General features: G+C 34.8%; 1 protein-coding gene across 1 annotated transcript in view; it reads left to right on the forward strand.

The window, feature by feature from the left end:
* Nucleotides 1-834: 834 nt before the first annotated feature.
* The window catches only part of LOC120353061, a 47887-nt gene continuing 23229 nt past the window's right edge, over nucleotides 835-25492 (forward strand). The window contains exons 1-4 of the mRNA XM_039435579.1: nucleotides 835-1265; nucleotides 8077-8186; nucleotides 22334-22367; nucleotides 23270-23386. Coding sequence (XP_039291513.1) covers nucleotides 8115-8186; nucleotides 22334-22367; nucleotides 23270-23386 — 223 coding nt within the window. The 5' untranslated portion in view covers nucleotides 835-1265; nucleotides 8077-8114. The remainder of the gene's footprint in view (nucleotides 1266-8076; nucleotides 8187-22333; nucleotides 22368-23269; nucleotides 23387-25492) is intronic.

A 25492-nucleotide genomic window follows, 5' to 3' on the forward strand; every position in this document is an offset into this window, starting at 1 on the left:
GAAAAATTTTTTGATCAGCTGTTTTAGCACTGAAATTTGGCCAATCTGAATGTCAACGTCAACAATGCTTGTTGTCGTTGACTTTGGAAGTTTAGGTTAGAAGTTCTATCCTACTCTGAAAATCGAATTTGAATAGTTTATAATATATAAATCTATTCATCCAAATAAAATGATATAATCTTATTGCAGAATACTTATTCAACTCTAGAAGCATAAACTGATTCCGTTTCATAAATCATTTTGTAAACACGTTCACATCAAATCAGAATCAGCTGACTTCAAGGTTATTTTACAGCCCTAGGGCAGTAAAACTTTTACCGGCCTGGTCAGAAAACAGTCATTTTCGGCCTCCATATGACGCACGAAAACCAGCTCATTACATCCAAGTGGGGCGAAAACATATAAACAGAAGTTGCTCGTTTAATAGTATAGGATGTAACCAACTAGGAGTTGATTATAATCTTTGTTATAATATGATTAATTGAAAGCACAAATCACTTCATAAAGCATTCTTTACCTTGTCATTGCTTGTTACACCTTAGTTTTATGAGTAAATTCAGTTCAAATTTAGATATTCCATCTAGCTATAGTGAGTTTCACTTCAAATTGTCAGTATTCTTTTATAATGAGATCGATGCTTCTCATTTAACCAATGCTGATAGTATAAAGTAGTTGATGATTATTTTTAGGAAAATTAGAGTGCGTTATTCAATAGCATGACTTTATGGAGCTCTTTAGGCTCAACTCACACTTATGCGACTCAGGTCGAGAAGAGACTCGACTATAGTCGAGAGCATGTGTTTCAAAAATGATGACACTCAAGTCAGTCGATTCTAGTCTCCGCGATGTGTCGATTCTAGTCTCTAGTCGCGGAGACTAAAATCGACTTGTCTGAGTGTCACCATTTGGAAACACATGCTCTCGACTAGAGTCGATTCTCTTCTCGACCTGAGTCGCGTAAGTGTGAGTTGAGCCTTAGCAGCTTGCTGGCAATTTTCGACCAATCATCAGCCTCCACGAATATATTGAGTGATGTGGGACTTTATCTAGCTTGTTGGAAATACTCGACCAATAATCAGCCTCCACATATTATATTATGATAAGTGATGTGGAAAAAATATTTTGATCGTTGCGGCCTTTCAATTTGTGTCATTAGATTCTGCAATACGTTAGCGGAGAGTTTTCACAAGTAAAGTGCTTCGCCCAGATATTTTGTGTAGGATCTGCTGTGCGTGAGAAATATCAAAAACAGCTCTTAAGAAACGGTAAGAAGAGGAAAATTCTTCAATGCCCGTTTTCACCAAGCTCGGTCAAGACTTTTGAACATGGTCAAATCAGGTACGGTTCTAGGGGAGTGCACTGGAACATTCTTATATCTTCGTAATCTTTGTATCTTCAAATCGTACCTGGCTCGACCATGTTCATGTGACTTGACCAAGCTTAATGAAACAGGGCATAATTTTTGTTTCAATATTTCTAATTACTAGATCTTGAAGCGTACTTGTGGCTAGAATTGATACTACAAGCATAGCTCATTCTGAGAATATTAATTCACAATCATATTCTTATTTTGGAGTAGGTTTTTACTTTCCTTGCCCTATTATCATTGGTAAGGGAAGTATTGCTTTCAAAAAAATTAAGGTACCCTAATTTCAAGTTTTCTATACATTTCAAGGTCCCCTGAGTCCAAAAACATGATTTTTTGGGTGTTGGTCTGTGTGTGTGTGTGTGTGTGTGTGTGTGTGTGTGTTGTGTGTGTGTGTGGTGTGTGTGTGTGTGTGTGTGTGTGTGTGTGTGTGTGTGTGTGTGTGTGTGTGTATGTGTGTAAGTCTGTGAACACGATAACTCCATTCCTAATCAACCGATTGACTTGAAATTTCAAACATACAGACACATACAGGCATAAACATACAGACCAATACCCAAAAACCACTTTTTTGACTCAGGGGACGTATAGAAATTTGGAAACTGGGGTACCTTAATTTTTTTTCGGAAAGCAATACTTTCCTTACCTATGGTAATAGGGCAAGGAAAGTAAAGATGAATGTCTGTTTGTGTGTTAGTTTGTTTGTTTCCTATATACTCGAAAACTACTTGACAGAACGGCATGAAACTTTGGGAATGTGTTGTGTGAATATTGGGGATGGTTTCTGACCAGAAAAATTAATAGGGGGGCTAAAGCCGTGTCCACACTGAACAAATGTTCGACAAACATGTTTGTTGAAGAAGTTTGGGCAAATTTCATTATGTCTGGCAAACAATGTTTGCCTGTGGCCAGCAGTGTGGGCACATCACCAAACAAAATATTTGTAAGTGGTTTGTAACGGAATGATTCAAAATTTGGAACTTAAGGTCCTTCCCCTATAAGGATCCAACACGAACAATTTCGAACAAATCCAATTCAAGATGGCGGCTAAAATTACGAAAATGTTGTCAAAAACAGGGTTTTTCGAGATTTTCTCGAGAATGGCTCCAACGATTTTGATCAAATTCATACCTAAAATAGTCATTGATAAGCTCTATCAGGAGCTCCGCCCCATCAATGCAAAGTCTGATTTTAGATTCCCAATTATCAGGCTTCAGATACAATTCAGACAAAAAATTTCAAGTGGAAAAGATTGAGCATAAAAATCTCTACAATTAATGTTCAGTGACATTTCCACCTAAAATTGACAATAAGCTCGAATTTTGTAACAATATTCATTGTTCTAATTGTGAATGGTGAGGATTATGCAAATTATCATGAGAAGTCAGTCTGTATAACAGTTTTTTTCGCTGGTTTGCTTTTCTGCGTTGTGTTGTGTTGTTAGTGTGTGCGTAGAAGTTATAGTACTAAGAAAATCAATGATTTTCCTGGAGCATCAGCTCAGTTCATGACCTTATAAGGCAAGGAATTTGTGTCCAATTGATTATCAATCATGCCTTATTTGGTTAGGAATTTGGAAAATAGCTATCACTAGGTGGGAGAATGTATCTTAAATTGTAGTTGTACCGTTCCTTTCTATTGGTGGAAATTTCTCTAGAAAATAGTAACTCCCAATCACAGTTAACGTTGGTTAGGTTCCTATCTAGTGAGGCCGTACACAGCTGTCCTCGACAAGGCAACCTTACAGTGGCTTCACATCTGTCCTCTGTTGTAAGCAGTACAAAATGTAGTCACAGTATTTTGTGTTAATCATGGCTTTCATGCCAGCTTTAGGCTTTTTAGTATTTGGCTCTGGAACCTTTTGTTCCAGTAGAATATTTAGTTTTTTCCGCCTCAGTAATTGCTTTAATTAAGAAGAGAGGATATCAAATTGTCACCTTACTATGGAAATTTTTCTCCTATAACCGCCACTAAAGGTACGTCATAGATTTATAATATAATTAAGGAAATTATTATCAATGAAAGCTTCCATCAAAGCATTTATTGTAATGTAATTAAAGTATAATAATTGAGAATGGTCCTTTTGATTTGAATGGAAGATGGTAATGGTAATTCAAACTGATAAATTTTGGAAGAAAATGAACGGAATTTGTAGAAATTCAGAGTACCTATTGGAAGGAATTGAGATATTTTTTGATTTCAAATTATTTTTGAAGAGGAAGCTATTAACCTGAATTTAAATGACAGTGTTTTATGATATAGATTTTATTTGTTTTGCTGATTCTAATGGAAAGCTTTCTTGATTCTTAAGGAAACACCTATCATGTAATTAATTTTTTAAATAACACTATATATGTAATTTATGTAAGAGAACGGACTGAACAAACTAACAACAATACTCGAAAGACCTTGTTATGAAAAATTGTTCAATCAACTAGTGAATTAAAGTTTGGTATTATGGAATAATAATTATGCACTCATCTCTTTGTATAAAGGGCATGACCCTGATTACTAATAAATTCTTTTCTATTAAATCATGATATTGAAGTAGGTAATGTCTATTTGTGGTTTAAAGTAATAAGTATTGATTTGAGTTTTATATAACCTTAAGTAGGTTGACTTTATAATATAACTAAAGTTGAGTTAATTTGTATTATCCTAGTTTATTTTTTTATTCTAACAGCGGTCAAAGTACGGGTCCATCAATGTACGAGTCCATTAATTTACGGGTTCATGAATGTCTCGTGAACGTGTGTCTTTAAGCCGCTGAGATGGCTCTGAATCGATGGCAGTCCTAGAAGCTTGGGGTATGCTGTCTCCTGTCCATCTGGACGTGTAGAGCTCGATCACCGAGCCTAGATTCAAATTGAAGAAACAGCTTTGAGGTAACAACTTTTTCCAAATTAAACAAACGTCCCAGGAACTCCGGATGAGACAGAATGGGTTTTAGTAACTATAGACTTTCAAAAAGGGAGGGGTGTAAAACGTGCGAACCATCCAATCAATTAAACGTGCGGAATTAGAATGTTTGTTAAATCGTAACTTTGGAAATTGGGAATGAATAGATTACAAATTTTATTAATATTTGGTTTGAATAATAGATTTTCGATTGTATCTTTACATTGAAATGTGAGGGAATATTTTCTCTGTAAGGATCCAGCTGGGAATTTTAGTTTTCTTAAAATTTATATTTTATAATCTACTAAACTACTAAAAGTTGAATTAGTATATGAAATGTTCAAAGGTCCCTTATTGATAAATTAATGTTTAAAATAATTTTGGTCTTAAAGTTGTAAAGAATCGAATAGAAGTTTCAAGGACCCTAGCTTTTCTAAATTTGTTTTGATATAACATATTTTTGAATAGTCTTCCTATGTAGAATTCCGTGATGTGATACTTGAGGAATATTGGTCTTTGCAGCTTTCATAATATAAAGATACAGAATAGATATTATTGGGGATTATTAATATTTGATAATGTTTTGATAGTATTTTAAAAGTTTCCAAGTGTGTTCTGAATGTTCTAAGAATTTTATGAATCTTATGTTGATCTTTCTTTTAAAATATTTATTGTTATTTATGATTAACTTCTGAGAAATATCTTTCAATTCTTCTTCCTCAAATTAGAGTCCTTTAAGCTTCTCATGATTCAATCTAAGATGTTTATGTAAAGCAGACAGAGTAGAATACTATCGAATTAACTATATCGGAGATAACATTCTAAATTTAGTGATTCTATTTTCGGTTTTCATGATGTAACTTCATTTTGTTTTATTAATTGTTAAATTAAACTGTAAGAGGTGACAATATAGTTGATATCTTCTCTCTATTTCGTTGTCTCTCTTGTCATTTCTGGTTTCCCGTTCTCTAGCACTAGGTATGTTTATGGAGCATCCCTTTTATGAAGTTATATTGTGTGTGCTTCTAAATTCTAAATTCCATATCAACTTTCCAAATTCATAGCACGGCACAAATTCGAGAAAATGTGTTTATTCAATTATGCAAACTGTTGGCAACTGTTGATTCTATTGAATCATTCACTATGAAGAGATAGCAGACTCCGTGTGTCTTCAGCGATATTGTCCTGTCACCAGCTGGCAGATCTTTGAATAGTAGGCTTGAGATGCGCGTGTACACTAGCGTCAGGTGATCAATTTTCATAACGGCAAGGAAAGTTGTGTGAGTGCGCCACACCAGATTTTTATATTATCCTATACTATTAAACGAGCAATTCCTGTTTATATGTTTAGATGTTTGGATGTTTATATGTTTCGAAAACGGCTCTAACGATTCTCACGGAATTCAGAACATAGTAGGTTTATAATATGAAGATTCGATTGCACTAGGTCTCATCCCTGGGAAAACTCGCTGAAGGACATTGAAAGGATAATTCATTCTTGGAAGAACGGATTTCGTCGTCTGTCGAACAGAAGATGCTGTGCCTGTGTGGGAGATCAGCTGTGTAATCATTCAAACAGCTTACCATATCTCGCGAGAAATATCATCTAGAAATTTTAATAGACTATCAAAATAAAATGATTTGTTGACATGACATGGTTTATCACTCTAAATTAGAGTATATCATAATATTCAAAGTTAATCATTATTTAACAGTTTTAAGTGATTAGTGAGTGTGATTTTGTTATCCAATTTGGTTTGTAAACAATCTAAATTAGAACGTTTCTGTTTTTTAAATATTTTGACTGAAAATTGGACCTGGATTCAAGTGTATGAAACATAACCTTCTTTTTGGATCATTTATAGTGTATAAATAAAAATTCGGGGAAGAAACACTTTTGGGCTGTGCCTGTTTGTCCTTCCCCAATCATTTTGAAAAATTGTGCTCTGTTTATCAATAAATAAATAACGAGCGAAGCTCGGTGCCCCGATATTAATTACATATAGAGACTAGCCGTCAGGCTCGCTTCGCTCGCCATATCCGTCTAGCCAGGGGGCTCCGCCCCCTGGACCCCCGACTGGATCGTCCATGGGTGAGATCAGCAGGCTCGCTTCGCTCGCCTGCATTTTTAATTCGTGCATTTTTAATTTGAGCATTATTATCATATTATGTTAGGACGATCCAGTCGGGGGTCCAAACTAAACGTCTGGCTAAACGGATATGGCGAGCGAAGCGAGCCTGACGGCTAGTAATATAATACTCCCAGGAATAGCACTGATTGAAGTAGTAGTGCCCAATCAATTTTTCCGCGATAAATGCATTTCAATCTTCAACTTGGTGCCAACCTAAGAAAGTCAACTCAACTTAATGCCAACCTGACAGAATTATTAATTTAGTTACCAGTTAACAACTGTTTCGAAGAGGTACTCTCTCTCTTTACTAGATCACGGTATCTAGATGAAAACGGTAGGGGTCATGAAATGTGTGCGCAGTAGCCAACCAGCTAGATTGCGTCATCGCCACCTAACGAAGTTTTTAACACCTATTGGCAATTTATAAAACTTATTTGTTAAAAACAGATGATTGGATAAAAAAAGACGTCAGCTACTCTGGAAATTTAGCACAAAAATGCGCGTGACACCTACCGTCTTCTTCTATATACCGTGCTCTAGATTATAGTTCTATATTAACATATGTTATGGCCTTTTTACTTTCCTTGCCCTATTACACTAGGTAAGGAAAGTATTGCTTTCCGAAAAAAATTAAGGTACCCCATATTCTAAATTTCTATACGTTTCAAGGTCCCCTGAGTCCAAAAAACTGGTTTTCGGGTATTGGTCTGTATGTGTGTGTGTGTTTATGAGTGTATGTGCGTCTGTGTACACGATATCTCATCTCCCAATTAACGGAATGACTTGAAATTTGGAACTTAAGGTCCTTCCACTATAAGGATCCGACACGAACAATTTCGATCAAATGCAATTCAAGATGGCGTTTAGAATGGCGAGAATGTTGTCAAAAACAGGGTTTTTCGTGATTTTCTCGGAAACGGCTCCAACGATTTTGATCAAATTCATACCTGAAATAGTCATCGATAAGCTCTATCAACTGCCACAAGTCCCATATCTGTAAAAATTTCAGGAGCTTTGCCTCATCAATGCAGATAGATTCCCAATTATCAGGCTCCAGATAAAATTGAAACGAAAAAAATCAAGTGGAGTAGATTGAGCATGAAAATCTCTACAATTAATGTTCAGTAACATTTCCACCTAAAATTGAAAATAAGCTTTAAATTCGAGAAAATGTGATTATTCAGTTGCAAATTATTGTTGATTCTATTAAATCATTCACTATGAAGAGATATCAGACCTCATGTGTGTCTCCAGCGTTATTGCCCTGTCACCAGCTGGCTCAAATCTTTGAATAGTGGACTTAAGATGCGCGGGAACACTAGCGTCAGGTGATCAATTCTCATAACGGCAAGGAAAGTTGTGTGAGTGCGCCACACCAGATTTTTTCAATAATTATTATAATAAGGAGAATATACATGCTAAAAGACGAACTTTAAATCCTTAAAAACTACCCTTAGAGTTGAAATATTGCCAAAAGATTTCTTAGTGCGCCTCTAAAGGGCCAACTGAACATACTTACCAAATTTGAACGTTTTTGGTCCGGTAGATTTTTAGTTCTGCGAGTGAGTGAGTGAGTGAGTCAGTCAGTGAGTGAGTGAGTGCCATTTCTCTTTTATATATATAGATTAGATTGAGCAAATCCCCTATTATTGAAAAATAAATTCAATTTTATATTTTTAGATTCCCTTGGAATAACGGCTGTCGTGTATCTATTGAAAATGTTGAAGGTGATGAATCTGTTAATCCTGACTTTATCGATGAATATACTCATGTCTATCTCATCAAATGCGGTAAGTAGTAGTAAATCACTCATGTAACTCCTTTCTGGTCTTCTCCACAGTCCAGTGACAGGGAAACTATCAATGAATGTCATATAATCGCGGACCACATAATATGTTAATTCAAGTCATTTGTAATCCGGGATATAACCGGGGTTATATAAATATAACCACGGGCGCCAAAAACAACACTCATCAGACAGAAAAAAATCGCTCACGACTCTATTCATTTTAATGATATGAATTTCAATAAAATATTAGATTATTCCGAACTCTCTATCTTCAATGTTTATCAAGCTACATTTTTCCAAAAACTAATCATATTTATGGAAATGTCGAATTTTCAAGGAAATGCTCATTCATGGTTTTCAATCCACTATATATCTTTTGATTGTCTCCATTCAAATGTATGATTAAAAATCCCCCTGGGCGTAACTTTGTGCTCCGAAACCTGTGACCAGGTAGACTGCTCTATCTCAGATGGATTTCCAGATACACCTGATAACAATATGTTCCATGTATTTCAAAAAACACCCAATCCTTAGCTTCATCCATCACAACGAATTTCATTGTGCTCACATTGAGATATCGCTCTATAATAATTATAGTCTCCTAAGATCATGTTCCATCACATCGCCCGTAAGAAGCACTTAATTTAAGTATTTCCTGGTTAGGAGGCATAAGGACACATCAAGGATCAAAATTTCAAACACTTACTTTTGACTTAATGATTGGATCTCCTCAGGCTCGCTAGGAAGATTCTAAATCTTGCATGATGAGTCAAATTCGGTCAAAATTTATAAAATTCATCCTCAAGTATATTCATACACAAGAAGTGACAAATTTCTATATTTGAAGCTGTGTATCTTGGAAACCTGATGAGATGAAAAAATGTACTTGGTCTTGAAATGTACAGCCAAATCTGCTCTTTGATTTGCAGTTAATAATTCTTAGAAAATATGTTTGTAATGTTTGACTCGTTCGTTTCAAGAATTCAAAATATTGGCGGAATTTCCCTTATTTTTAAGATCTTGGCAGTTTTCCAGAACAAAACAATGATTGATGATAGATTTAAGGCAAATTAGGTTGTAGAGCATGGAATTCTCTACAATTCGAGACTGATTGCAAGTTCCTGTTTCGGACTCTATTTAGAGGTGTCATGGTGATATATATTACAGTTTTCTCGTCTGTGCGGTTTTGTCTTGTTATCGCTTGTTGCCTGATGTCATCATTTTACAGCGTGAGAACTGGGATTTCGGTCTCACTACTTGTCTTCTTTCTCACTTTATTATTGAGAGAGATATGCTTATGAGAGTAATTGATTTTGTCCTTTCTTAATTGGCAAGCCTGATTTAGCTCTGTCAGGTTTTACTAGGGCGTTGCCCGTCACTTGGAAAACTTTGGAGCCACGGGAAATCTGCGTATCTCTAACTTTTGTTGCAATTTATTCTAGTTCTGGATTCTAGTCAAAATATGTAGTCGATCATTGGTTGTGACCAAACTTTAGATATTCTTAATTATTATTTTTCTTCTATTATGTTTTAATAAATTTCATGTAAAACTAGGGAAGAGAGAGATATGAAAATGGCTCGATTTTATACTTGAACAATTTCCGCCTAGAGGTACGTATTTTTTAAAAAAGATTTGTAACTTGTATTTTATAGGTCCATTAGTTTGATTTTCCAAACTAAATTTTCTGATCTCAGTTTGTGATCTGATGTAGGCCTAACCTTTTTATCAAGGGCGTCACCCGTTTGAGGTTAGGTTCAGCCCAATCTTATTGTTTCCTGTTATTTTAAATTACTTAAAAGTATTTTTGGCTGAGGTAACCTAATAAGAGTACTCAATAAAACAACTGAGTGATTTAATTTATGGACTTATGATACCATAACGATTGGAATAACTTAACGAGATAAGAGTAATAACTTAACGAGTAGAAACTATTTTTGATAAGCATTATTGTTTTGTAAATTATTACAGCTCTTAAGTTGCTGTAAACTGAAGTAGGGTAATTTCATAAATTTTTTGAAGCAACTGTATTTATGATATTATTGTCGTTGTTCTACTTTAAAGCAAACACAGAGTAGTCTCTAGGTCACCTGTATTTTTATTTTTATTTGAGATTAGGTCGTAGAATTGTGTTTTGTATCATTGCTAGTTTCTTTGAACTCTTGCTAGAGACACCAGAATTATTTAGTTTTATTTCATTTCAAACAGCGGTTTACGAATTGACGACCCACCGCCTTCACAAATAGCAGGAACCCTCGCATCACCATAAGGATGGCCGCAGTGAATTCTCTCAATGGGCTCTGTAGTACGAACTCGCAGGGCGTGTCAGGGACAGCAATAAACCGTCAGTATCAAATCAATACAATACCCAGTATGATCAACAGAGCAAGGTATGAAAGGATAATTCGTCGTGAAAAGGTGTAAACAGGGAAAACGGAGTGGAATATAAACTGTTACAAAAAGGGGAGGGGTTCGCCAATACAGACTATGTTTGGTGTGATTAGCATTTCTTAAAATGTTCAATCACCCCTGACACAATCTAAGTCTTTTGGGGTAAAATTAATAATGAAAGGCGCCTAGGGACTATAAATTAGATTTAAAAGGTTAATTTTCTGTAATGTGAAGAACAGGCTGATCTTGTGAACTTATTTTGTTTTAGTTCGAATTTTACTAGAGTCCTGATAGTTCCTGTTTGAGTAACTTCCCAACCTAAGATTTTGTTAAATTTCTTGTTTGCTGAATTAATTTATTTTTTGAAGATTTCTGTATTAATTTTGGTTCACCTGATTTCTTGAGGCCTTAAGTTTATTTCTAGTCAGTTGAAATATATTTTGTAATGTTCACAAAGGTCAGGTCAATTAAAGTCATATCTCTCTCTCTCTCTCTCTTTCTACAAATATGTTGTTCTTCTATGAGTTTCCTTTCCACACCAGATAGTGAGTCAAATAGTCTTTATTTTGTTATGTGATTCAAAATTTATTCTAAATTTTCTCTGCCAACCAAAGAAACGTAACAGAGGTTATTGTTGTCTAACATTACAATTGGAATGAGGAGACTATGTTGCCTACTCAAAGTTGATTGGAGAATAAACAAAAACTGCCCACTGGCTGAATTTTATAATAGAGAAAAGATAGCATATGAGAAGATATCCCATGGTATCGGGCGTTCATGTTTCATATTTCAATGTTAACTCTTACTGATAGTCCTAAAAGTATTTTTTTCTACAACTGCGCGTGAAAAAAGAATTTACATACTCAATTCTCCTCGTAAAACAGCTTATTTCTGGGAAGAATGTACTTTTTCGCTCGCTAACCATCTACGCATGCGCAGTAGATTTTCTTTACGCTCGCTAATCATTTTGCGCATGCGCAGAAGAGTTTCTTTACACTCGTTAATCAGCTGTTGGTAAGCAGCTCGCCAAAAGTAGGTCAGATCTTAACCTAAAAAGTCGGTAATTATTGTACAGGTTCTGCACTATGCAGCCATGATGGATATCAGTGAAGACGAATTATTATTAACTCCGCCGATATGAGAAATTTAACAGGTTTGGGCAGTTTAAGAAAAAAATTTGTATGTAATTTGGGCGTACTGCTTCTTCATCGCTCTTGCTAAATTATCACGCTCCACTTCGCGTCACGTGATAACTGTATTGCGCGAGCGATAAAGTCATGCATATCGCTCTTAATACATAAATAGCTATTTTCGTGGAGCTATGTGACGCTGATAGTCTTACACACTGTGACGTTCTTACACTATCTAGCGGCCAAAACAGTAGTAGGCGAATGTAAAATTGTCAGTAGGCAAATGTAATTGGCTTGAGTCAATATGTGAACAGCTTGAAATTTGAAACATAAACTAACAATACCATGCTGAACTAACTATAGCCTAAATATTATCTTCTTGTGCTATCTTTCCTCTTTACTATGATTTTATCTCTATCACAGTTGATGTGACAATCAAAGCAAACTGCTTAATCGGTTCTGCCGCACCTGTGTATTCATTTCTATGACTGCATTCTATTTTTTATTTTGATGTCTTGTTAGTAATATACAGAAATTCAATATAGTATTCAATTCAACTTATTTCACCAAAACACAAAAACAGTACAAAGATGTGACAATCAAAAAAAAAAAAAACAATAATTATTATTCTAAATATATATATAATCTATCTGTAAAATATCTGGAGGTGAAGAACTACTGGCATAAATGAAACACTTGTTCACCAATAGGATGTCACGTTATTTTTTATAATTAAATAACGATTAGCCTCCTGCTTGGCATCAATCGGTAGAGCATGAGAAATATTTCAATAATTATAAAATCTGATCGTGGTTTTACTAGGATATAGTCTCATAAAAAATCTTTATAGGCCCAGATATGAGCATCCACAATAATACTGATAATTTATAAAAATATATATATATATATAAAACTTATATCCTATAGTAATGAGGAATAAAATGAATCATACACCATAAAAAATCTGATACATGTATTAACAAATATCTCAAAAAATAAGTCAAAGCAAAAATATATAGAGCGACAGGATTATATAATATAACAAGAAACGAAATCAATAAAATATCACAGGTTAATATTATTCTTTAAGTTCTATAGCACGAAATGTTACCATGAGCTTTCATTTCATGATCATATGCATCTATTTGCAAGTAGCTTCAATATCAACTTGCTGATACTTGTCAACTTGGACGAATCTATTTCAGATATAAATTTATTAAATCAGCATGATAAATTGACAAACTAATAAACCAAATATATATATTAAATTCTATGGTTTCCAATAGATTTCTTTATAATAAATATTTTTTATCTCAGGGTGCGAGATTCGGCACCTGACGGAATAGATAGATCAATTCATCTAGTGAATCAGAGCTACATTATATTATCGCAAATTATATTGCAGAAATTAATGATCATATAAATATTGTATTAACAGCCTAGAACTTAGTATGCTTTGATTGATAGATCTTTTGATATATGGATTGATTCGTTACTATCTAATAAAATACCTTTTATACTATCTTTACTTGCGCAAGTATTTTTACCAAATTCTTAATTTATAAAAAAACCCTTTCGATGAGCTAGCTTTGATTCTTATTTAATTTCGAAGCACTGAGGGCGCCCTATCACTATTTCAATATTTTTCACTCATGTGCTGGAATTTTCTATGAGCTGCTGATGTTGATCCAAACTCCTGGTGGTCCTGGATTATTTGTAGCCAGAGTCATCTCTTCCAAGGGGTTGAAAAATTATTTAAAAATGACTTCTGCTTTACATTAGCATCACAAAGTCTTATGAAAAAATATAGAAATTCGATTTAACTTTAAGCTATGAAAGGTATAGTAAGATATTACGCTCTACAATTTTTGGTGACATCTCATGGTGGTCGTTGGCAGGCAAGTGTCGAAATTCTCTTTTCTAATTCACAATTTTCATTTCCGATTTCCAAATTTACATGAAATTTAAATACTCTGTTCCCCCGCCATTCATGGCTCAAATAGACTGTACCAAACTATTAGATTATTACTTATGTTACATCTTTAATAATGTATTTGCCTTTGGGCCATATCCAAAACATAAACTGCACAATAATAATTTATAAATTCTTATCATTTGTAATCGGCTCACTAATGCCGCCTATCAATTGCCACCATTTGATTGGTGCATGCAAATTATTATAGTATTCATGCGCCTAGTAACCTCTTACTTCCTTAAAACATTTAATTATTTTTGTTTTGGTTTTTTAATATGCTTTTTACATGCAAAGTATTTTTATAAAGGTTATAGATTGATTCTTATATTACAACAATTAGCAACGTGTAACTTTTGGTTCCTCAAGTTGAATACTGTTTCACTACAATAAGTTTCTGCCAAGGTGTTTGGTCAGATTCTACGTTATGCGACTTGGTCAATCATTAGGTTGCTGATCAATAGATGTTTTACGCCTAACCTCAAATTTTCAATATTTTATATAATATTATACAGGTAGCAAAAATTATTTTCATTTCTATTCGGCTGTTGTACAATTTGGCCATGATGCCTGATATTATCTAATCTTTAACTGTATCATCTTTGGCGATATTAGCCTATTATTTCACTTAGACCTATAAATTTCTTCAAATAGGAATTTTTATTTATCCATTCGGATTTTGAATGTTACAAGGAGTAGAGACTTAACTATTTCTAAAAATCTTAAGCTAATAATTTAAAATGGAATCTTTTTATTCAATCCATGGTGAGTATATTTAAAATAAATGCTATTGATTGTGAATTAATCCTGTTAATAATGAATAGTTTTAAAAGCTAAGAAAATTTCTGAACTCATAAAATATTAAGATTAAAGTAATAGTTGTGAAGTATCCAGTTTTACTTTCCTTGCCCTATTACCATAGATAAGGAAAGTATTATTTTCCGAAAAAAAATTGAGGTACCAAAATTTCTATATTTCTATATGTTTTAAGGTCCCCTGAGTCCAAAAAAGTGGTTTTTGGGTATTGGTCTGTTTGTGTGTGTGTGTGTGTGTGTGTGTGTGTGTGTGTGTGTGTGTGTGTGTGTGTGTGTGTGTGTGTGTGTGTGCGCGCGCGCGCGTCTGTGTATACAATATCTCATATCTTAATTAATAAACGGAATGACTTGAAATTTGGAACTTGAGGTCCTTCTCCTATAAGGATCTGACACGAACAATTTCGATCAAATGCAACTCAAGATGGCGGCTAAAATGGCGAAAATATTGTCAAAAACAGGGTTTTTTGCGAATCATACCAGAAAAAGTAATCAATAAGCTCTATCAACTGCCACTAGTCCCATATCTGTAAAAATTTCAGGAGCTCCGCCCCATCTATGCAAAGTTGATTTTAGATTCCCAATTATCAGGCTTCAGATACAATTCAAACAAAAAAATTCAACTGAGAAAGAATGAGCATAAAAATCTCTACAATTAATGTTCAGTAACATTTTCACCTAAAATTGGAAATAAGCTCGAATTTCGAGAAAATAAGATTATTCAATTCGCAAACTGTTGGCAAGTGTTGATTCTATTAAATCATTCACTATGAAGAGATAGCAGACTTCATATGTCTGCAGCATTATTGTCCTGTCACCAGCTGGCTTAGATCTCAAATAGTAGTCTAATTTAGATGCGCGGGAACACTAGCATCAGTAATTGATATTTGTTGATCAATTTTTATAACGGCAAGGAAAGTTGTGTGAGTGCGCCACACCAGATTTTTTAATATTTATTGGTACAAACTTAATAGGTACATAATGGGATGAGCTCGTTCGGGATGCAGTTTACAATTTTTGGAACGATGTATACCAGCTGCTTACGAATAACCGTTAAATTCGAATCATAAGTAACACATCTATGTAGATTGTATCTTGTTCTATGAGTTACACTGATTCTTGAAAATGAGCTTCTATGTTTATTGAAATATTTAAATATGCTAAGCACATAGAGTTGACGGATTGACATGACTCTCAATTCACTGAATGCAATTTTTGAAGGGAATAATATGGGTTTTTCTAATATGGCTTTTATGATCATATTCTGTATAATTAATAGTGGTAACAAAAGAGTGTCATAAGTACCACCCCAAACCGCCAAGCCATAATTTAATAGAGATCGTACAATTGCAAAATAAAGCATTCTAAACTTTGATAAATCAAGTATCGACCTCAACTTACAATATGGTAGGAAGAAGGATGAAATAATAACTCACAATGAGAGTGAGTGAGAGGCACGCGTCCCTTCCACTCGGGCATGGTTAGCCCGCGCCCGCCTAAGAGCGAGAGAGACAAACATTGACTTGACATTTTGAAGTAGTGGCGCAGTCGCAGGAGATTGCTTGCAGCGCCTGCGCAGGTTGACTGCTCCGTTTCACTCTCTCTCCAGGTGAATGCCTTCGGCTGCTGCCGCAGCATTGCTCGCCACTGCTCCTATTCGTGCTCTTTCCAGACGACCGTGAACCGAAACGAACGCTCTCACTCGCTCTCATTGTGAGCGCATAACGTGGGAACGTAACGCAGTTTCTTGAAGTGTCTCCCGGCAAACCAATTTATAAGACGTTGTCACGTCAAAAATTATGGGAGACAAACCTCAGTTTATGACATAGGTATTCAATATGCCTTCTTCACTTGAATCCCTCCTCGATTATCAAGCCCAAATATTTTATTTGACTAGTCCTTTCAATCTCAGGACATCTACAGGGAGCATCATCTAATAAATTACAATTTAAATGCAATTTAAGTGTACAATTTGTCTCTTCATGTCCAGAGATATTTCTTGAAAAGGCAATATATTTTGTTTTTTTAATATTTAAGCTTAGGGAGTTAACATCTAACCATTTCTTCAGAGTGGAGATGCCTCTAGATGCGGCTCCATAGACTCTCTGCCAGATGCTCTCTCCAAACAACAGCGCAGTATAAGATAAGATAAGATAAGATTCTTTATTTCGCAACCAATTTACAACAACAGTACAGCGCACAAAACTAAAAAAAAAGATAGCAAATAAGAATAATAAAACAATACTTAAGAGAACTTTTTAACCGAATAAATATGAAACTTGCTGATAATACTAATTGTATTAATTCTCATTATAGGATTATGGAATGTAATCTAGCACAGCTACACTGTTTTACAAAAATACAACATAATTAATGCACGAAATAAAATACTGCATGCAAAGACCTTGATAACAAGGTCACGTTCGCATTGCAGCAAATCGTATCGTCAGCAAATGAGAATACCACACCTCCATTCAGGTCTAATCTGAGTATCTCATTCACATAAAGAAGGAATAAGATTGGTGATAAGACTGTACCCTGAGGGAGACCGTAACCGGTGAGAGGCAGATCACTCACACAGTCATCAAGTGTAAGAGTTTGTGATCTATGTGCAAGGATAGATTCAAGGATCGGGTAGCCGTCTAGTTGTCACCCCGACTACTTGACACCTACTGGACCAAAGGTGCCAACTAGTCATGACCGTAAACTACAACTTGACACCTCGCACCCTCGCGTCAGGGTGTCCCCTCGACTAGTTGACACCTCCTTAGAAAGGAGACAAGTAGACGGGGATGGCTCACGTCTACACGACACCTTGCACGCTGGCGTCAAGTTGTCACCCCGACTACTTGTCACCTACAGAGCACCAGTTGGCACGACTTACACCCCCGCGGCGTGGAGAGGAGGGATCAAGCAATTTTTATCACTGGTTATGATGTAGAATTGAATTCCAAGCACTTTTGGCTCAGTAACATTTTCCCGTCAAACGTACGGTTCGGGAGATATTCACCGTCTTTGCTATTTTTAGGATAAATTTTTTCGAGTTGGTTGAAAACAGAAAAATGGATAATAAGCCCTTTTGATGACTGAACCAGATGAAGAACACAATTATAAACTCATTTTGTTTAATTATATTTTCCCGTCAGACGCACCGTTTACGAGTAAATTGAGCCTAATGCTAGGACAGTCAAATTTTCATTCATCAATGAATGATATGGCAGATGAAGCTATCAGTCTGGTTATCAACTGAGATATTACATGATTCTGGTAGTTAATATGAGGAAAAATAATTTTTCATATACACTTGAGCTCAGTATGCAACCATAAGAAGGCCAATGAGAATCTCCAAGTTGTGTCTGTGTCTTCTACACTCACAGACACTGTTCTAACAAATTTTATGAGTATGATTATTAAGAAGAGTAGCGTTTAAAGATGTTTCATATAAAAATGAAACCGGTTTAAAGTTTATTGATTACTCAAGATTACAAATAGGGATGTCAATCCCCGGGATTGATCTCCAATCCCGGTATTTCGGGATTATCCAATAGCCTATCAATCCCGGGATCCCGGGACTGATCCCGGGGATTGGCAAAAATCATTTACATGCATTTCTGCAATTGTTCCTCTTCAATTACATGTTCAGTAACAGTGTGTGGAGATGAAAAAGGGTTCAGTATAGAGGGAGAGGATATTATTAGAATGAAAAAAAAAATGAAAATAATATTAAAATTGAACATTCCATCTCTATAAATGTTTTCAAGATTAGGAGTAACTTTTTATTTGATGTCCTACCTTGAATTTGTTGTATCCTAGATGATAGTGAGAACTGAGGAAAGCAAGATGACTCATCAGAGTCTTTTTTATGTAGAAAAAAAGCATTTCTACCCTACATCAGGACGGGATAGAGTTCACACTTTTACCACTCCAAATACTGTATTGAATGAATTAATATAACTTGAATTTATAATATAATTAATTAAATAGAATACTTTTTGTAAGACCGTAACGCCATACCGACCGAACAAAGCGAAAGCTGAACCACTACACTACTAAATGAAATTTCGTAGAGTCATCTATATTTACTTCAACTAGATATTCTACTTATGATAGAGAAAGAGAAGAGAAGAGGAATGATTAGACAGAGAGTGAATAGTTATTGCTTGTTTATTTCTGATTTTTGAAGTATTTTCAAATTCTGAGTGCATTTCAAGGAAATGCCATAAGCACTATTGCGCCGTCTAGACTGGTAATTGTGGTGCGTTGTCAAGAGATACAAGTGTAGAGACATAGCAACCGATCAACTGCAATTCTTTGAATAATGCGAACCGATAATGGAAATTCTATTTAGCCAGTATAGAGTACAGTATACAGTATTATGTATATGCAACTGTAGGCTGTGCCTGTAGAATAAATTAGTCAAACACTTAGAACACAATTATTTTTATAAAAACTCTAAATGAACTCTTTATTAAATGAAAAACAAATAACTCTAACAAACAACAAACAACTCTAAACAAACTCCAAACAAACAACTCTATATTGAATGTAAATGAACTCTATATTGAATTGTGTTTGGAAAAATATGATTCACAATTTCAGGTTCTCTAATCCCGAAAATCCCGGGATTGACGCTGAAAAATCCCGGGATTGTTAGGTATCAAAAATGGACCGGGATCCCGGGATTCGTGATCCCGGGGTTGACATCCCTAATTACAAATAACTTGTCACTAATGCTAGACTAATTTTTTGATGTTCTTTCAACATCCAGTCTGTTTCTATACTTATTCTTGATTGCACCATGGTTGCATAATCACGAAGAGCCAGCCGGAATGGTGATTTCTTGTAGAATGGAGTCGAGGGGTTGTCGTGACTGTAGACGACTACTTGTACCCTCATAAAAATATGCCACTGCCGTCAAGTTGTCCCCCCGACTACTTGACACCTACTGGACCGAAGGTGTCAACTATTCCCGACCGTAAACGACAACTTGACACCTCACACCCTTATGACAGGGTGTCCCCCCCGACTAGTTATCACCTCCACAGAAAGGATACAACTAGACGGGTATAATGGCTCACATCTACTTGTTCCCCAAAAACCGGTTTTAAAAGGGGACAACTATTCGGGGTGTCAAGTAGTCGGGGTGTCAAGTAGTTGGGGTGTCAGGTGGTCGGGGTGTCAAGTAGTCGGGGTGTCAAGTAGTTGGGTATAACCAACATTTACAAAGTATTTATTTGATTCATGTGCATTTAATTTTATTCCATTTTCTTTCCTTTTCCTATCTAGTAGTTCATTTATGTAAGACCATAATTTTTTTTGTATTATTCCCACATTCGTTAATTTTAGTCTTATAATAATCATCATTTGTACGATTTATAAGATTATTCAGTAGGTTCCTATATATCCTGAATTTATTTTTCAAGTTATTGAAAGGTTCCTTTTTTAGTTGCTTGGCAACTTTATCTCTTTTATTAATAGACTCTATCAAGCCCAGCGTGATCCATGGTTTTTTTCTTATGTTTAATTTTTTTTCATATTTAGAAATATGTATATAATTTGTAAGCGTATTAACAAACCTTTCAACCATAGAATCAACAGAATCATCATCGTTCAGAAATTCCCATTTTTCGTGCAGTAGGTGTGATTTAAGTTTATTAAAATCAATCATAGTAATTATTTTTGTCTGTGTGACGGGAGTGTGAGGCAATTTACTGTTTAGACTTATATGAAGAGTGGTAGCAAAGTGATCAGTGATATTTGATTTAAAGGCATTAGCTATTTTTGTTTTGATAGAATGTGTAGAATTCCTGAAGAATATATGATCAATTAGAGACTGACTATTATCCACTTTTCTAGTCGGAATGTTAATTAAAGAATTAAAACCATTTTCATTCATAACATTCAGATACTGGAATGTACAGCGATGCTCAAAATATCGATATAAATTAATATCACCTGCAAAAACTACATTACGATTATTCGGAAGAGATTCAAGATAGTTATTCAACACTCGCATAAAATTATCTGTGTTGCTGTTCGGAGACCTATAGACTGCGATAGCTTGTATTATGAAATCATTACCCAGTTCAACAATAACGCTCAGCGCGTTAGCTTCTATCAACTCACAATCTAAAACTGTGAAATTATATCTTTTGTTAATATACATGCAAAGACTATCGCATTTATTGAGTTTACTTGGCTGGTTTAGCAAATTGTAGCCATCTATATGAAAATTAATAGGCTTTTCGCCAGAATACCAAGTTTCAGTTAGAATTATTATATCGAATGACACTTTGAAATTATTAAGACACACTATGAATTCATTAAAGTTCTTATAAATACTACGAATGTTCATTTGAAAAATGTTCATATAATTAAGTAGACTTGTTTCTTTATCAGTGAGTAAATATAATTCACATCTTCAATTTCTCCCGTCTTAAAAACGTCATAACTCAGAATGTTACATAACTCGTTGAAAGAGTTCATACTAAATAAAAAAATCTTATTCTAAAAGCTCCGGAAAAGACCTATTCAATCCGGTCCTCTGAAGAGTATTAGTTTTTCCGAGTTTCATCGCCATTACCAATTTCGAGAAGTAACGGTACGAATTCTTAGTGCTCTAGTATTTTCCTGTTTCCGTATGTAAACCTTTCCATCTCTTGACCATGAAAAATTGAAATTCTCCTTCTTAGTGAACTGTTTTGCCTCGTATAGGAGTTTCTTATAGTAGGGAGATAAATTTTCATACAAGTAAACTGGTTTATCAGGGAGATTTCTATTTATGTTGATGATTGGAAGATTAGCTTTAGGGTCGTTTTTAGATTTTTTGAATTCCTCACGAAAAACTTTATAACACTTCATTCAATTATTCTTTATTTCTCTAGTGCAAAATGATACAATTGAAGAAGGAATTTCTTTATTTCCTGCTGGAAGTCGATGAGCGGCGTTAATATCTGTATGTTGGTGGCTGATTTTGAGAGCTTCAGCTGTTGATGCGATGATTTCATGAATTGTTTGTTGAAGGAATACCATGAATTTCGATATTGTTCCTTCGCGAGTAGGCCTATTGCTCCAATTCACAGACTCTTGATTCCATGTCACTAACTTAGTTTCATCTGAAGTGAAGCATCTTTTTCAATTCAAGATGTTCATTATTTGAAGTTCCCATGGTTTTAGTATAGTCATCAATTTTTGACGAAAACATTGCCACTGATTTTCCAAATTCTTTCATATTATCATTAATCGTATTAAGTTCATCTTTGAGAGATTGTACTACATGATTCACACTACTTTTTTTTTCCTCTCTAATTAGATTTTAAATTTCTGATAATAGTTGTTCAGGGAAGTCAGAAACCTTTTCCAGTTTCTCGGGAACTCGTTTAACCCTTGACTTACAAACCGCACACCTCCACTTTAGTCGATTTTCTTTGGATAACTTTTTGAAATTTGTTTCACTTATATCAGTCCAGCCGTATGATAGGATTCTCAATATCAATTGATAACATCCTAAGAAAGATACAACTTGATGAATTCAACATATTTTGGGTACCAGTGATGCTTATATTGTTCACTACATGTATGAACAGTATAATAAGTGGAAAATTATAAGAAATAACAATATTGACATATAGTTTAGATACTGTGTTCTGACAAAATTTTGCTCAAGCTTTTTTGTTCATTTTTCTATTGTAGTTCATTCGAATTTTACCAAAAAAAATTTCAACTATTTCATTCACTTGACCCATTCCTCTGGTAATATGTTCACTAATTATTTCAAAAGCATCAACTGAATGTATTTTGATTCCTTCAATAACATATAACATACTACTTGTTATTGTGTTCCAGAGAATAACAAATGCCGATAGAGGAAGATGCAGAGGTAAGATTGATTCCAACCTCTTAATCTTATAATCTTAATCAAATTTCTATAATCAACCCACAGTACCTACCGTAGTTATTGCAAACTCATGAACCATTCTGACCATGGCTTCAGGAGAAATTCCAACTTTTCGTTACAATTTTGAAGACTAGAATAGAAACCTTTATTCAGTTGAATATTTGAAATGCTATGTACTCGTGAGACTCCTGAAATGGCTGCTTGACAAGAGCTCACTTCATATATTTGAAGGTAGACTTTAACATTTCAGTGTTTGTATTTCAGTAGACAAGTAAAAATATTATTCTACTCATTATCTCTAATTGGCCAATTCACACTCAACCATCCTCGCTGAATGGAAATTGTCCAATCATAACTCATAGGAAGAGAATTTTCACTGAACTGGAATATCAATGACACTGATACTGACACTGATATGTGGGAATCTACCAATGCATAATTTTAATGAAATTAAGTGTAGGCTGATAGAGGTAACATGATTCCTACAAGAAATTGTTCAACTTAATCATACCTATCAAATAATTGAACTTCTTCATTCATTACGAACTGCGATATTATAATTCATCAAGTTTAAACTCTAAAATGACGATTGGAAGACTAAAATAATTGTGAAAAATATGAAACATCTAATCACAGACTGAATCATGCTTTGAAATCACATTAGATATTAGATAATTGGATTAATTATTAATCCAATGAGTCAAGTTTATCATGAGCCAATATTATCAACAATCTGACTGTTGAAAACAGACAGAATATAGTCTGTTGACTCGACAATCAAACTATTAACATATTATCTATATTCAGCAGATAGAGTGCTTTGAGAGAAATGCTGAGTTGAAAAATAAATTATACATGTATATTGAACCAAAATCTTTTTTCAGAAATTTTCAATGATATCGATGATGACAAAAACGGACTTATCACTGAGGAAGATGTGAGCAGCGTTTTTTCCGATCCAGAAAAATCGCAAAAACTTGATGGAATGATATTGGAGAAAGGTAACATAAAGTTTTATCAAATTATTCTTTATTTGTTCATGAAATTAATAGTATTTGTCCACATAATACAGAATGGGACGGAGAAGTTGACTTCGTGCTTTACTTGAAACTGATTTGCCATCCTACCGCTGGAAAGCATTTTCTTTAGGGTATGATCATATAGGATGCGTATGTCTATTGAATGTGCATATGTGCAAGTGCACACGTGGTCATGAATGACCAAGTGCGCAGATAAGAAAATGATGATAAGAAAATTAAATTTGGAAAGAGCAATAGAAACACTCATACTGAACGCGTGCACTTGCTGGTTGCGTTCAGTGTGCGCACTTAGAGACAAGTGTTTCAATGACTCTTCCCTTTTTTGGGTAATGCATGATCTGATGTGCACTTGCACATAAACGCATCCAATGTGATCATACTCCAAGAGCCACGTATTTTCTACACTGGAAGTGCTAATAATTTTCAGAATTTGTTTCACTCTCCTTCCTAAATGCTTACGTACCTTTCTATAGTGAGATTCACTTCAATTTTCAACATTCCTGATGAATATTCTACTTGATAGTAACATTCATGATCTCCAATTAATGGTCTCCAGTGAGAATGATTTCTGTCATACAAATCTAATGGGATAAGATGATTGCCTCTGCTTATATTAATATACTTCATGCTTAACAATTTAGCCCAGTCAATAAAGTACATAGCCTGGAACCGAAGAGTCCCCATCGTCACACCGCTTGTTTCCCCCACCCCCTTCAAGACCGTCCCGGAGTTCGAAACTGCTATGGTTTCTTAAAACATGTATATCACGGCTCCAAATCATAATATCAATCTGAATTTGATTTCATCCTTTCAAGGAAGAATAGATCTAGAATTAATGTTCCATAACATTTGAGGATGTTCTTAATCAGGATGATCTGAATTAATGTTCCATATAATATTGTTCGGGATGTTATTTCCATAAGAATCCAGAAAATCAGGAAATTTTCACCTAGAAAATTTTATATTTTGTCGAATGAAAATAGAAGCTTCCGTTTTTCCAGAAAAATGTTTTGTATAAAAGTTATAGCTCGTTTCAAGATCAAGACATTAAATATGATGTATCATTGTATCATGAGTCGAACGTTTTTGATGTTCTATAATCTTAATTGTACAGTTAATCTGCACATTATACAATTATACATTTCTTTGCGCTAGATGCCCATTCCAGTAATACTACCAACAGGTGTTTTCTTGGGAAACTATAATAATTTTATGTGGGTTTTTCTGTTCCCACTGCCCGGAAGCCCTTGGAGATAGAGAATCAAATCTGGTCACAAATTGTAGACTAGGATTCCTCTTTCCACGTGCATTGAATCAAATTGAGAATAAATGATCTTGAAATTAGTCAGGTAAGTTCAAACAGTCCCTGGTAATGGCATAGTTGAATCTTTTTTTTAACCAGTCTCGCTTGAATCGTTTCCACAACCAACTGATGAATATAAATGCGCTCGATACATAGATATATGATTTACAGTGTTGCCGTATTGACTCATCACAGTCTCGAAAACAAAAGACGTTTGGTTCTTGCTCACTATCCATAATAATAATTATTGTGCTTGGCAACTGTCCAAGTAAAGTTGTCAGCGTTCAACTGAAGTAGCTATTAAGAACCGTTAGTCACCAACATTAAGTTGGCTCTCCACTATGATATTTTTTAAATCTTTCAACGCCATCGTTTTGAGCTGATTTGAGCAACTTTTATTTCGTTTTGAGCACCCACCGTTTTCGAGATATGACATCTCAAAAATTGAAGAGCCAACTTAATGCCAGTTCTCCACTTTTCAAAATCGAAAAAGTAAACACGCCATTGTTTTGAGCTCATTTTGAGCTGATTTGAGCAACTTTTATTTCGTTTCGAGCACCCACCGTTTTCAAGATATGACGTTTCAAAAATTGGAGAGCCAACTTAATGCCAGCTCTCCACTTTTCAAAATCGAAAAAGTAAACACGCCATCGTTTTGAGCTGATTTGAGCAACTTTTATTTCGTTTTGAGCACCCACCATTTTCGAAATATGACGTCTCAAAAATTGGAGAGCCAACTTAATGCCAGCTCTCCACTTTTCGGG

This window comes from Nilaparvata lugens, chromosome 9 (genome assembly GCF_014356525.2).
Source record: "Nilaparvata lugens isolate BPH chromosome 9, ASM1435652v1, whole genome shotgun sequence".
Taxonomy (NCBI): domain Eukaryota; kingdom Metazoa; phylum Arthropoda; class Insecta; order Hemiptera; family Delphacidae; genus Nilaparvata; species Nilaparvata lugens.